Source organism: Ochotona curzoniae, unplaced genomic scaffold (genome assembly GCF_017591425.1).
Source record: "Ochotona curzoniae isolate NIBS_2020 unplaced genomic scaffold, NIBS_Ocur_1.0 scaffold_4506, whole genome shotgun sequence".
Taxonomy (NCBI): Eukaryota; Metazoa; Chordata; class Mammalia; order Lagomorpha; family Ochotonidae; genus Ochotona; species Ochotona curzoniae.
In genome coordinates this window covers 35,050,361-35,064,986 of record NW_024467119.1, presented here as the reverse complement: position 1 = coordinate 35,064,986, position 14,626 = coordinate 35,050,361, and the positions used below count along the sequence as shown (strand labels likewise).

The following is a 14,626-nucleotide window of genomic DNA, read 5'->3' as shown; positions in this document are numbered from 1 at the left end:
GGCTTCGGGCTCAGCTCTGGCCATTGCAGCCACTTGGGGAGTGACTCATCGGACAAAAGATCTTCCTCTCCGTCTCTCTTCTCTGTATATCTGACTTTGCAATAAAAAATAAACAAATCTTTTTAAAAATGACTGATGACTAACAAGAACAGTGGTGGTGAAGTGACAGAAGTGAAGAGATATGAGGATGCATTCTGCCGAGATGAAGAAGAAAGGAATTGAAGACAATGAGTATAAGCATGCATGTCAAGAAGATTTGGAGATGGAGCAGAGAAATGTGTGGGCGAATAGAAAGGAGTGGAGGTTTTTGTTGTGAAAAATGAGTCTGCTTGCTGACAGAAGTGTTCCAGATACGAGAGAGAGGGGAAATGAGCAAAGTGTGTCCTTGAGCTGGAGCGTGGGATGGGGTCAGAGTGCAAATCAGAGCAGTGTGATAAGAAAGGGTCCGGCAGGGGGCAGATAGATGGATAGTGGGAGCTTTGGGAGATCTCTCTGGAGTCAGTTATCCTTGCAATGAAACTGTGGTCATCAACCAAAAGTAAAGATGGAGGAGGTGGCAGTGTTTAAGGAGAAAGTGTGAAATAGTTGTCTAGGAGAGTAGGAGAGTGAGCAGACGATGGAAATACAGTACAGCTTCTTGACAGAATGAGGCACCCACTTGTGTTCTGTTATCTTGAATTTAGGATGAGTCCAACAAGTTGCGTTCTCTTATGAATTTAAGCATACACATTCCACATCAAGAAAATAGAGATACTGTAGGAGAGTAATGGGAAAGTGTGTGTCGGGTTGCGAGAAGGATGAGGGACGTGAGGAAATGATGTAAAGACAGACACTACAATTAGGCATTGGAATTTGTGCTTGAGAAAGCTGGATGGGATAATGTGAGAGGATAAGATATAAAAATTTAGGACACCAAAATAAGTATTGCTGTTTAAAAAAAAATTACTTTTTGGTTAGAAAGGCATATTTTTACAGAGAGGAGGAGAGACAGAAAGGCCTTCCTTCTGTTGATAGGTTCACTCCCCAAATGACCGCTTCTGAATCTCCCACATGCTGCAGGATCCCAAGGATTTGGTCCATCCTCTGCTGCCTTACCAAGCCACAAACAGGGAACTAAATTGAAAGTTGAGCAGCCAGGATACAAGCTGCCACCCATATGGGATGCTGGAGTTTGAATGTAGAGAGTTAGCCAATTGAGCCACAGAGCTAGTTCCTAAATATCACCTTTTAATTCTGTTATCCATATTTTGTTAGAATCCATGTATAAGTTTATCAAGATATACACAAGAATTCCCACGACTAAATGTGCAGTCTGTATTTTAAAACAAAATGCATACTTTAAAATTCCCTTTTACGGGCTAGTACTGTGACATAGCTGGTGAAGCCACCACCTGAAGTACCAGTATCCATATGGCTGCCAGTTGTGGTCCTGGATGCTGCATTGCCCATAGAGCTCTCTGCTAATGGCTTGGAAAAGCAGCAGTCATAAGAGACCTGGAAGCAGCTCCTGGCACCTGGCTTCAGGACAGCCCAGCTCCACCATTGTAGCCATTTGGGAAGTGAACCAACAAGCTGAAGATGCCTTTGTGTGTCTCTTCCTCTCTCTTTCTGTAATTCTGCCTTTCAGATAAGTAAATCATGAGTAAATTCTTTCTGATGTAAGATATTTCCTGCTTTATATGGATTCCATCCCTTTTCTCACATCAATTGGTGTAAATACAAACAAGCTTTGATTAGCTCAAAATTTACATCAGTTCCAATACAGGCTGAGATCTACATACTCCTATATTTCTGCATTCTAGGGCTGTTGCGGGTTTTTTTTCCTTTTTTAATGTTGACTCTGTTCCAAGGATTAGAGGTACATTATTGGAGATCCCCTGCATTCAGTGTAATTGGGAGCTGTGTGGTGGCCAGCCTACTGGTAGATTTAGAGATTAATTTCTAGACATCTTGTGCTCCTGAGAAGCACTTCAAATGAGTCCTAACAACTAAAAATTACCAGTGTCCACATCTACCCTAATGTACAAGGAAATTTTATGACACATATTGATGTTATTTTACTTTGTGGAAAAATATCTATGCATTATAAACACATACAAACATACATACATACATACATACATACAAAAATCCATAACTAAATCTTGTCAGAGTGAGAAATATTTTATCCTTCACAAAGACAGTGTCTGCAGATGTGTTTCTCTCCTTTTACACAGCAAGGCTGATGACATTTATTGTTAAACCAATGCTGTTTGCACAGAAAAACAATAATCCAAAGGGTCTGAACACTCAGGTCTTGGTCAATTTCTCCAAAACCAGACTACGAGCCCAAGATTGAAGTGCTAAAGAAACACGAAAGGAGTAAACTCAGTGTAACTTAACAACACTTCAGATTTCCTTGAGAGTCAATGGGGACAGTTTTGTTTTGTTTTGTTTTGTTTTCCGAATGTTTTTTTTTTTCCTAAATGTATTCTGCTCTAGTTTACAATCAGTGCATTTTCAGGGAAATTTAATCCATATGTTGCAATGAATCTACCCATAAATCATCCAAATGTTGGTTTATTAGAGTGACATGCTGTTTAAATGCCCATTGAGCATTTTTAATAGTCCTTATATTCCATTTCTGAAAAGCAGCAGGTAAGTTGCCAAAAGTAAATGAGTCAAATAGCAAAAGGTTTAAGTTTGGTTTGAAATGCTTAGCCTGTTATTTTTCATTGGGTTCTGAATTTGGCAGTGCATATACACCGTGCCTGCCTGCAGGGCATAGTGAAAACAATTTGAACACTGTATTCCCAGTTGGTTCATTGACATTTGAAAGTAACATAGTACGAAACAGAATCAGCAGGTTTGGCAGGTGAGTGATACTTAACATGACCTCAGAAAGTTACTTGATCCCATCTGCAGGAGTTCATAGCATTGAACAATGTTACTGATGTCACAAAACATGATTAGGGGCAAACAGCCTTCCAGGACTCGACATCTAGGATTTACCTGCTTTTCTTACGCACCTGTAGGTTGAGTGGTTGAAGAATGAAGACATAATTGATCCCGTTGAAGATCGGAACTTTTACATCACCATTGATCACAATCTCATCATAAAGCAGGCCCGCCTCTCTGACACTGCAAATTATACCTGTGTTGCCAAAAACATCGTGGCCAAGAGAAAAAGCACAACCGCCACTGTCATAGTCTATGGTGAGTGAGTTTCTCGGTTCTCCATTCAGTTCTCGTCCAACTACAGTACCACCTATGTGCAGGTGTTTTCAAAGTCCTATGCTATTCTTCCCAGGCCCTCACACCAACAGGGAGGATTCACTGCTTCCCTGGTACCCTGATTCGCAAACATTGACTTGAAAATTCCTACATGTTGATCATCAGCTTCCATGAGAGTCCCCAGGAACTCCTAAGGTCTCCCTTCTCTGTAAACTTCAACACTAGATCCCAATTCAAGTTCTGTGGATAAAGATACCCAGTCGGCCTGCTGATGTTTCTGTGGGCAAGGCACAGCCTAGTGGTTGTAAGACATCTGAAAAGTTGGAGCTGACCTATTCTTCAACCGTGTCAGAGCGACTTGAACTTCCAAAAACCTGCTGAGTCCCTTCATGAGAGGGATGCAAAGGGAGACTGTGGATGCCATGGCCACGTGGCCCTCACCTAAGAGAGCAGCCAAGTCCAGGATATTGACTATTTGTAGGTAGCTTCTTCCCTTTCCAAGACATTTCCTCTCTAGGCCATCATTTCTCCTCGAGTGTTAATAAACAAGTTCACACTCAGTTTTGATGTGACATATGTATTTTTATCTCCCTGAGCAATTTATCACTCCGCCAGTCGCTGGTCCTTTCACAAGTGGTTTCATCTTCCCAGTTAAGCTTTAAGCTCCTCTGTGGACCCAGAGATGTGTGTGTGTGGTTATTTCTCACAATATTAGACCCAAAGTCTAGGTCCTTGGTGGATAGATGATTTGATGTCCCAGGGGAAACGAAGCAACCCTGGGAAGGATTTTGAGGTTCTGTCACCTCTCACATGGTCTGCACAGATCTTTTCACACCACTCTCCCTGCTTCAGTGTGGAATGTCACTCAAGGGCCTTGGTGTCTGCTTGATGAAGAAGATGATCTAATCGTGAAATTTACTTACTGCCAGCAATACTGAAGGATTTGAGAATCTGACACTCCAAAATATGCCTCCTGGCACATTGACTCTTTGTAAGCTAAAAGCCTTTGCCAAACAGCAGGTATGAGAAATCCCTTAGACTTCCCTTCTGCTCCTTCCAGACAGGAGCTGAAATCCCCATGTGAATCATGACTGCCCTGGACTAGATGGAAAGTGGCATCTCAGGACTGGAAATTGAAGCTCCTCCCTCCCCCCCAAAAAAACCTCTAAATTTTACTGAAATAACACCTTTTTGTAGCCTCACCACAGATTTTGGTAACTTATATGCACTTACTGCTCTGGGTCCAAATCAGTATGTGTGTAGTGCACGCTAACAGACTGATTTCACTTTATGAAAGTGCCCATGCGGTGTACAACTTGTGCTCAATGCATTTGTATCTTTCTCTGCAACTGCTCTGTCTAAAGCCAACCAAATTGTCAAGTCTAGGATAAAAAAAAAAAACTCTTTAAATATAGAGGCTGAGATTTTGTTTTCCTACATTATCATTCAGGTGGATGTATGCTTTTGATGGAAGAACTTACGAGGGGAGAAATCACCATGTTATTCCAAAGACTGACTGTAGTGAGGCTTTAAAGCTGTCACTTTAATTAAGGACAGATGCATACAATTTTTTTATCCTATCATTATTCTGGGGCTTAATTTTCTAGACCAGATAATGGCTATGGTGAATTATAAGCAACCGCCTTTCTTAAGTCATAATAAAATGTTTCCTGCTTTTTATCTTTTTCTAAACTGCCTGAACGTCTTAACTAGCAGCATTTGAAATGCAAAGGAGAAATGGGGCACAATCACTGTGATGTAGTAATCATGAATGACTAATGAAGGTTATATATAGATAGAGTGGATACTTAATATACACATGAAACTCTTCCTGTGTACAGTCTCCTTTCAATATCCATAATGCAACACATAAGTCGCCTTTTAGGAAAGATCAAACCCAAGAAATGTCAACATTTTGAAATAGGATAACAGCCTCGGACGGAATATTGGGACTCTTACATTCTGGGACCACATCTGTCACTAACTGTGTTTTTGAACTTGGATTCTCAGAGCCATTGTCTTCCCCAGTGAATAAACGATAAGCCCAGGATCTTCGAGCAGAACTTACGGTCTCTGAAAGTTTGTGATTACTCATCCCTCATTAAAAAAAAAAAAAAAAGCTATAGCAGGGCATCACTTATAACCCAAAACCCAAATATCAGCTTGCCAGTATGTTGGTAAGCAATTTATGCTGACAATGCCATGACATTTGGAATTTGTAAAGCTGAACAGGTTACATTCGTTTCTACCTCTCAACCATCTGTTTGTCCTTTCCATGGCCTCATAAAACAAATTTAAAGCTCACAGGTTGGAATCCTCAGATGTCTACAGAAAAGCACTTATGTTTAATGAGTATTTTTACTTTTTGAACTTATACAAAGAGGTCCATCAGAAAAATCACAAAAAGTAATAAGCCTTTAAAAACACAATGTTTCCCTATCATCACTGTAATTAGGTTGCCAATTCAAATAGCCTATTTACAACTCCAACACTGTAAGATTTTATTTTTTAACCAGCTTCACTACACTCATTAGTTCATGAAACAATGCTTAAACACAAGCTTTATATTTGCAAAAGAAATATAACTAAGCATATGCTTTTTTGTTTTTGTTTTTGTTTTTTTTAAGAGGGCTAAATTGTTCTATTCCTTTCCCCTGCAAGAGATAGAACCATTTGCAGCTTTGGCATGAAGATATATACATTTCTTGAGCTAAACTAGCAAAAGTGATTTGGGGAACTTTGTAAGATGAGGGAGTATATTACTTTAAAAGGATTATATTATTTTAAAGAAATGTTGGCCAAAGAAATCAGAATACAGCTCATTTTATTGTTTTGAGCAAATCTCAGTAAACAAATTTTAATTTATATCTCCCTTTAGTTCTTCCAACAATGTGAGTACACTGAAAGTCTCCATGAAATGAAATACATGGGCTCATGTGGCCTTGAAGTGTTAGATGCTTTGTATGTCACTTTGGGAAATGACTTATGCTGATGTGCTGTGTGTGGTTTGTGCATCTTCATATATATGGCAACCACCTGTTACTGCTTTTCTGCTTTCAGTGAATGGTGGCTGGTCTACCTGGACAGAGTGGTCCGTGTGCAACAGCCGCTGTGGACGAGGGTACCAGAAGCGTACAAGGACCTGCACCAACCCAGCACCACTCAATGGTGGTGCCTTCTGTGAAGGACAGAGTGTGCAGAAAATAGCCTGTACTACATTATGCCCTGGTAAATTGGCCTGTCTACCATTTCCATATGTCTCCTACCATGCTGGAGTCATGTTTTAGAGATACAAGTGCTTTATTCTTGACCTGAGTGTGTGATAAACATTATGTAAATCCATTCTACATCCATGGTTTACATTGCTGAGAAATCAAGAGTTTGCTTCCAAAAGAGTACTTAACTTTGTTATCCAAATATGCAAAATAGTATCAAAGAGGAGATTAAGCACTCAGGAACATAATCCCTCTATATTATTCAGTAGAACTGCTGGAGCCAAGATTAGAGGGTCTTAATTCAAGGGATTTTGAACAGCATCGAAAGCCACACATTTGTAGGAATAACAACCCTTGATCTTTAGAAAACCATGGAGCTTAATTGGAATTGAAATTTAGAAAATGTTTTTGACTGAAATGTTTGATATGTGGTGTCGGTTTCTGGGCAACAGCAAATAAAACATTTGGAATGAATTAAAAGGAAGACAAAGCTTTGTGACACACACGATAATGGATTTTGAAAATATAGTGTAGTAAGCTCTTTATTATCTGTCCATGTTGGTCATCTATTTTATGAGTTATTTTCAGTTATACCTATAGTGTAACTGAAGTAATATAACTGATGTAAGATTCCATCCCTCTGGTTTTTAGCATGCTTTTGTACTGTCTCTTATTATTACCAGATCTTATCCCTAGGTAAACTGAAGCCAATATTTACCAGTGCCAAAACCCATTAAAGTGTCTGGCAGTACAACTTATCCCCAACTTAGTTGAAATTATTTAGAAATGCTATATACATCTGATGCACCGGTTGAATTAGCTGTTTTGTTGTCAGTTTCATTTTTAATACATCCTTACTTCTAATTACTTTATCTAGCTTGTTCCAGTTCATTTTTTTAATAGAACTTTTCTCAGAAATGGGCTAGGGAAATGACTGGAAAGAAAAACATAATTGACACGTTACTTTCCCAAGTTTTGATTTCCCCGTATCAAAACCAACAGTCTCCCACACTCAGCTCTTTGAGAGCTTTTATTTATGGAATGAATTTGGGCACTCAACTAGACTTAGAATTTCAGATTTTGTCTTATACTCTTTTGTATCTGTCTAGAAACTGACTCTCAAAATAAGAGTGCGTGTGTGTGTGTGTTTCTGTTCATTGGGTCGGTCTAAGTCTCTAGGCACATTCCTCACTACATATAGCTGTGAGTTGCTTTAATAGCCACCTCTGTGTGATATAAATATTAGTACTTCCATCAGTTTTTCATGTGAGCATGTTTTTATTTCTGTGCATACTGTATATAATATATTTACACAATGATTTGGCTGTTAAATCATCCAAAATATTTTCCCAAATTGTGCAGACTGTTTTGCCACTATGCAGATACGATATTTGATGTTTTATATCAATCCTGGATAATTATAATTATTTATGCACTTCAAGTAAAATTAAATGTCTAAAAAAATTATTCCAACATTTATTCTATTTCTGTGATACAACTAAAAGAATGCATTTTTACGAATAATAGCAAATTTATTTACATAATTTCTGTAAGCTGAGATTTCAGTTGTATTATTTATAGAGATATCCCAATTCATTATCATTGAAAATGCTGCCAAAATTAGATAGTAAAACAATTCCATAAATCTAACTTACTACAGAAATTAGATATTTACCTAAATATTATTATTAAAAAATAGAAATAAATAGCTCGTCAAATATTTTAATAAAATCATTGGATACTAAGTGGAAGTTTTCAGTAAAAAAAAATAACCTCAATGAAAAAATGTGAAGTAAAAAATGAATTAATGGGAAACATATTGGATGACTGCATTAATAACTGCATAGGTGGATGCAAGGATAATGTATTGCTAAATGGAAAGAGGTAATTGCATGGATGGATGGACTGAAGACAGGAAAGAAGGAAAGGAAGGAAGGAAGGACAGAAGGAAGGAAGGAAGGAAGGAAGGAAGGAAAGAAGGAAGGAGCAAAGATGCATGGAGGGAAGGATGAATAAAGAAATTTCTCCCCAGTGTACCAATCTGTTCTCCTAAGTGCCATTCAAGTTTCATTGTCAAGATGATGCTATTAATCATGGCTCTTAGAACCAAAGAAGAATGCCTAATTTTCACCACAAAATACAGAAACTTATTTATTTTTTTTTTTAAAGATGGGATGGGGTGGGGTGTTGTGGCCTAATGGACTAGGCTAAACCTCTTCCTTCAGCACCAGCATTCCATATGGTCACTGATTCTTGTTCTGACTGCTCATTTCCATCCAGCCCCTGCTTATGACCTTGGAAAGCAAGGGAAGATGGCCAAGTCCTCAGGCCCCTAAATCTATGTGAGAGACATAGAAGAAGCTCCTGGTTCCTGGATCCTGATCAACTCATCTCAAACAATTATGACTATTGCAGGAATGAATCTACAAGTGAATTCTCCCTCTCTGTCTCTCTCTCTGTAACTCTACATTTCAAATAAATCAAGTTTTTTTTAAAAGAGGGAAATGCGGAGAAAAAGAACACCATAACCAATTTTGATGTGACACCATGGGACCACTCGGTTTTGCTCTGTCCTATTCACAACCTCCTGGCTTGCCCCCTGAGGAGAGCATCACACAGAACCCAGACAACACAGAACACACTTTAGTATTCAGTGACAGAAATGGAGAGAGTGCTTCTGAGTGTGTCTTGCATGGTGGTTTTGTCATGTTGTGCTTCACCCTCAAACGGTGGTTCTCTCCGTGATCTGACATGCGATCTTTTCATGGCAGTGGATGGCAGGTGGACCTCATGGAGCAAGTGGTCTACATGCGGGACTGAGTGTACCCACTGGCGTAGAAGGGAATGTACCGCACCAGCCCCCAAGAACGGAGGCAAGGACTGCGACGGCCTGGTCTTGCAATCCAAGAACTGCACTGACGGGCTCTGCATGCAAAGTAAGTAGATTAGACCAAATTGGAGTGGATTTGAGCAGGTGATTGGAGGACGTGAGATTGAAGGATGTAAAAAGATTTGGAGAAAATATTAAAAAGTATGAACAACAACAGTAAAACTCAGTATTGCTGACCCATGACCAAGGAATGATTTAGTCATTTCCATAGTGAGGTTGTCATTCCTTCTAGACCAAGGACCCATTATCCAGGAGTGCGCAAAAGGATATCCTAAACTCATGGAGTCAAAACATGACTTCCCAAAACTGAGCTATTTATTCATAATCCATGACTAATGTTACAGCAGTATCCACATAATGGGAAATATATGGAAGGATGGCAAATATTTGTGCAAGTAGATTTGTCAGCTTACAATAAATGCTTAGAATGTGCAACTTCACAATCCCTTGAAAATGGCCAGTTTGTGGGAGAGTTTATAATGCGGGCATGATTTCGTTAAAGCAAATAAGGTTACATAAATAACACAGTAGCGCATGAATTTTTAAAATGAGTGCAGAAAATTGGCAAGGGAATGAAATGGGCACTATAAGCTAAATACTTTCCCTTTGTTCCTGTCTTTGTTCCTTAGATTATCTTAAAGGGCTGCAGTTTGATTCCCATGCTTATTAAGTGTTTCTCCTCTACTGAGGAGCCCTTGGGTATACACTCACTGTGTCTTTCCTTTGTGACAGAACTAGGAATTGTTCTGAACTCACACACATTGAGAATAATGGATCAAATAATGTGCTCGCTACTTTTGAATCTAAACAAATGGTGGCCAAATGTTGACATTCATACAACGCATTGCAAATTGCTTGCAGAATACAAGCAGCTAAATGTGTTTGTGTAAAGGTATTTGTGTTTGTCGTTTAAGAATGAAATATTGTGTTTTCAGTGCATATGAAATTGTTTACCTTTTAGAATCGATACACACAAGGACCCTTAAAAAAGAAATCTTGCTTAAAACACAAATAAATAATTATGCTGCTAACACAGGATGAAAATCCGAGAGGCTTCTTATTTGTATGGTCAGGCTGCATTGCACTCTTCAAGAAGGAGCTGCTGCTGAGCTTACACAAAGCTTCTGGTTTTGATTTGGGGCTGCTACTGTGCATCCCACCGAGCTGCTACCAGAAATGCAAGAATGAAAAGAATACATCTGCTGTTCTCGCCCTTTTTCCAGAGATATGGGGTTTGTGCCTCTGGGCAGGAATTGCACTTTAGGAATAAAGTGACAGCATCACACATACAAGTTTTACATTTTAACACTGCTTTCTTTTTTTCAAGTTTCTCTTACTACAAAACAAACTGATTCCTGTCATTAGAAGTAGCATTTTAGGGGAGTTTGCTCCCCTCTTTTCCTTCCTCTTCTCTCAATGTCATACTTTAGCCTTGGGTGATTTTAAAAGGACTGTTTTCTGTTGTGCATACTTATAAGTTCTCAAGGCAACTGCTACTCACTAGGCATGTTTTTACTTATATGAGACAACATAGTCTGTTTACAAATGTAAAGCATCCAAACTAAGACTCCCCAATCCCTTGGCATCCAGATCACTTCTTCAGGATTAATAAGCTTTTTTTTTTCTGTATGATTGGATATGTGCCAATAATGATGACCTGAATTTTGTGTGTAAACAAGGACAAGGGAGAGGCTGTAAGTGTGTTTTGTTTGTTTACGTGTACATGTGCATGAGTGTGTGCATCTATTAAAAGTCTTGTTAGGCTGAAATGGTTTAGTATGTGGGTTAAATTCATTCAGCTAAAGAGCTGTTAATCACCACAGCCCTGATATGCAGTAGTAAAAGCCCCTACTGGGTCAATAGACTATTTTATCTGCCCTTCTATATCTGCCACGGTCTAACATAGGATTGCGCTCTGTACTGCTATTGATTTCCTCAGTGATAAAAACCTCAGCGATCTGACTGCACCATATAATTATAGTATTTTACAGTGCAAGCTGTAATTTCTGTTTACCAGGGAGCTTGGTGTTTCTGACATGATATTGCCAAAGTATTGCAAAGAAATGATGGTGTTGCTTTAGCTGATATTTTGTGGAAAATATATGTAGGACTCTAGAATTTGAAGACCAAGAGCTATAATGAAAGAATCAAGGTAGGAAAGAGAGTCAGATGATTACAATTGATAATTACAAGTTACCATCTAATACTCCATGTTGGGAGAATTTTGTCACATGTAACAGTATTACCTCACCATGAAGTGAGCCTATTTAACATTGAACTAGATATGAGATACAAACTTTGAATCTATTTAAAACTATATACAAATAATTCTGATATAAGTCTAGATATAATGGAGAAATCCAGACATCTTGCGGATATAAATGGGATTAAAATGTCTCAAATGTTTAAATATAGTGTTTTAGAAGTAAAGAGCTCGGTTGGTACTGCAGATCAATACAGTATAAAAGAAGTAGAAAAGAACAGTGTCCGGGTTGACAACAACCAAATTCAGGGCCAGCCATTTGGAAAAGTAGTTGCCAGTTAGGCACTCACATTCCACATCAGACTGCACAGATTAAATTCCAGGATTCAGGATCCTGCCAGGTAACGTCCTGGAGAGGTGGTGATGATGGCGGTGATGCCTTCAGTGGTTGGCTTGTTGGTGCCATCTCAGGAGAGCAGGGATGAGTTCTTGGGCCACGTCTTGGGCTGGCTCAGTCCCAGCCACTGCAGACCACTGGGGAAGGAACCCAGAGATGGGAGCTTGTGTGTGTTCTTGTTCTCTCTTTTTCCCCTCAACATATTTCTTCTGTAGTCACCCACTTTAATAGATCTCTAGGGCCCAGCACAGTAGCCTAGCAGTTAACTTTCTTGCCTTGAATGTTACAGGATCCCATGTGGGCACCAGTTCTAATCCCGGCAGCCCCGTTTCCCACCCAGCTCCCTGAATGCAGCCTGGGAAACCAAATGAAGATGGCCCAAAGCCTTGGAACCCTGTATCTATGTAGGAGACCCAGAAGAGGCCCCGGGCTCCTGGTTTCAGATTGGCTCAGTTCCAGCTGTTGGAGCTGTTAGGGGAGTGAATCAGCAGACAGAAGAGCTTCCTATCTGTCTCTCCTCCTCTCTGTATATCTTTTTTAAAATACTAGCATTTTAAATACAAATATTATGGAAGTATTGGATAAACTATTACAAGCTAAAAAGACACACACAAGAATCGGGAGTGAAGAGAGAAAGATTCAGAAGAAACTAGATGCAAAAATCTTTAAGTGATAGAAATGAAGTTACAACTCAAACCTACAGAGCCCCTTATGTGAGAGATGCCAATAGCATGTGGGCATAGTGGATGTAGGACCCAGGACCTGGGAGTTTGGGGTTTAATTTAGGCCATGAGGCAGAAGATTTGACTTTGTGGGAGCCTGAGGCTGAGACGTGGAAGCCAGAACTCTAAATAAAGCTGGGGCCTAGAAACAGTTTTGTTCCAGCCTCCCCCAACCCCTGCAAAAAAAAAGCTCAGAGGTTCCCCACCCCCACCCCGCCCCTGCACACACTAAACCCTGGAAACCACAGGAAAACTCCCAGCAAGGAAAGGAAAATGAAATACTCACTTAAATAAAACTTCTAGAAAAACCACAGTCCTACACCCAGCTCTGGTATGGAGATAAAGAAACAGTGCAAGGAAGAAAAACAAAAGGGTTATAATTAACTGGTAAACCTTCTGGGGTACCAGCAGTAGGCCATCTTATAGTAACCCTTCCACAACTGAAATGTGATAGTCTATGATAAAAATAGCGCATGCTTCAAAGTGTTCACATTCAATATAAACTCTGAACTCCCCCAAGTGATCACTTCCAGGCAGAGTCAGCAGCGCAGTTAACGAGCTAGCATCCTATTAACACAGGTAATGGAATAGTCGGGGTAATCCCATAAAATAATGGAGATGCAAACTGATTTTTAAGAGGAATCTAGGCACAATTAAACAGATTTTTTTGTTTAAAGGTACACAGATTTGGGAAAAACTCAAATATGTTTTCTAGAAATGTTTTCTGAAACTGAAAATTCAATGAGAGATTAAAAATCAAATCAGACATAACTTTATAAGAAACTGACAAGAAAATTAATGAACTGGAATATATCCTGTGAAACTTCTAGAATTCAGGAGAACAATAAATAAGTGATGAAGTGAAAGGGAGGTTAAAGCACCTATGAGAATAAGATTAGAAAATTCAATATTACTCAATAAAGCATTAAAATGAACTATTTTTGCACAATCGAGATTAAAATTTCACAAACTCTGATTAAACAGCTGAAACTCTAAAGTAGTTTTGATTCATCAAAAAAAATCACAGAAAAAAAATTCAGGGACAGTTAAAAATAAGATGCAAATAAATCATAGACAGGATTAACATGGAATTTGGGCAGGTGTAAACTAATTTAAATTTTTCCAAGTTCTATGTGTGGCTTAGGGAAAAAATAGTAATATAACATAAAACATAAAATATAACGTAAAATAATTAAATATAACATAAAAGAATTAAAGTAATTTGTTTAAAGAAATTGAGAATTAAAGGAAGAATTCAATGTAACAATGTTTGTGAGAGACATGTTTAAAAACCTAATTAGAGAGAAAGATTATAAGTAAAGGTGGCGAGGCTGGCACCTTGGCATAGCATGTTTATCCCCTGCCTGTGATACCAGCAGCCCCAAGGGGCGACAGTTTGTGTCCTGGCTCCTCCACTTCCAATCCAGCCACTGCAGAGGGATAAACCTGGAAAAGCAGCGGAGGTTGGATCATGTCCTTGGGACCCTACACCACATGACAGACCTAGAAGAAGCTCCAGCCTCCTGGTTTCTGATCAACCCATCTCCAACCACTGTGATCATTTGAAGAGTGAAGTAGCAGATGGAAGTTCTTTTTTTTCTCACTCTGTAATATTTGCCTTTCAAATAAAAATATTTTTTTCTTAAAGCTAAGAAGGCTTAGCAAGTTACATTGCCACTTGATACACCACATCCTACATCTGTCAGTTCCAGTCTTCCTCCTATTACATGGGTGTGCAATAAGACAGTGGATAATGGCCCAAATACTTGAGTCCTTCCCACTCAAATGGTCACCTAGGAGACCCAAAGGAGGCTCCCCCTACCTGACTTTGACTTGGCATAGACCTGTCTTTTGCAGACGTTTGGGGAGTGAACAGCACGTCATTGATTGCTCACTCCTGCTCTCACTCTCACTCTATTGGTCAATTTACCTTTTGACGAAATAAGTAAGTTGTGTGTTGTTTTTGCAAAAAGTTAAGAAGTTGGC

General features: G+C 39.1%; 1 protein-coding gene across 2 annotated transcripts in view; it reads left to right on the top strand.

The window, feature by feature from the left end:
• UNC5C (unc-5 netrin receptor C) overlaps nt 1–14,626 on the top strand; it is a 334,610-nt gene that overhangs the window by 265,022 nt on the left and 54,962 nt on the right. For both annotated transcript variants that reach the window (XM_040966791.1, XM_040966793.1), the window contains exons 5-7: nt 3,015–3,195; nt 6,274–6,441; nt 9,200–9,364. In XM_040966791.1, the coding sequence (XP_040822725.1) occupies nt 3,015–3,195; nt 6,274–6,441; nt 9,200–9,364 (514 nt within the window). The remainder of the gene's footprint in view (nt 1–3,014; nt 3,196–6,273; nt 6,442–9,199; nt 9,365–14,626) is intronic.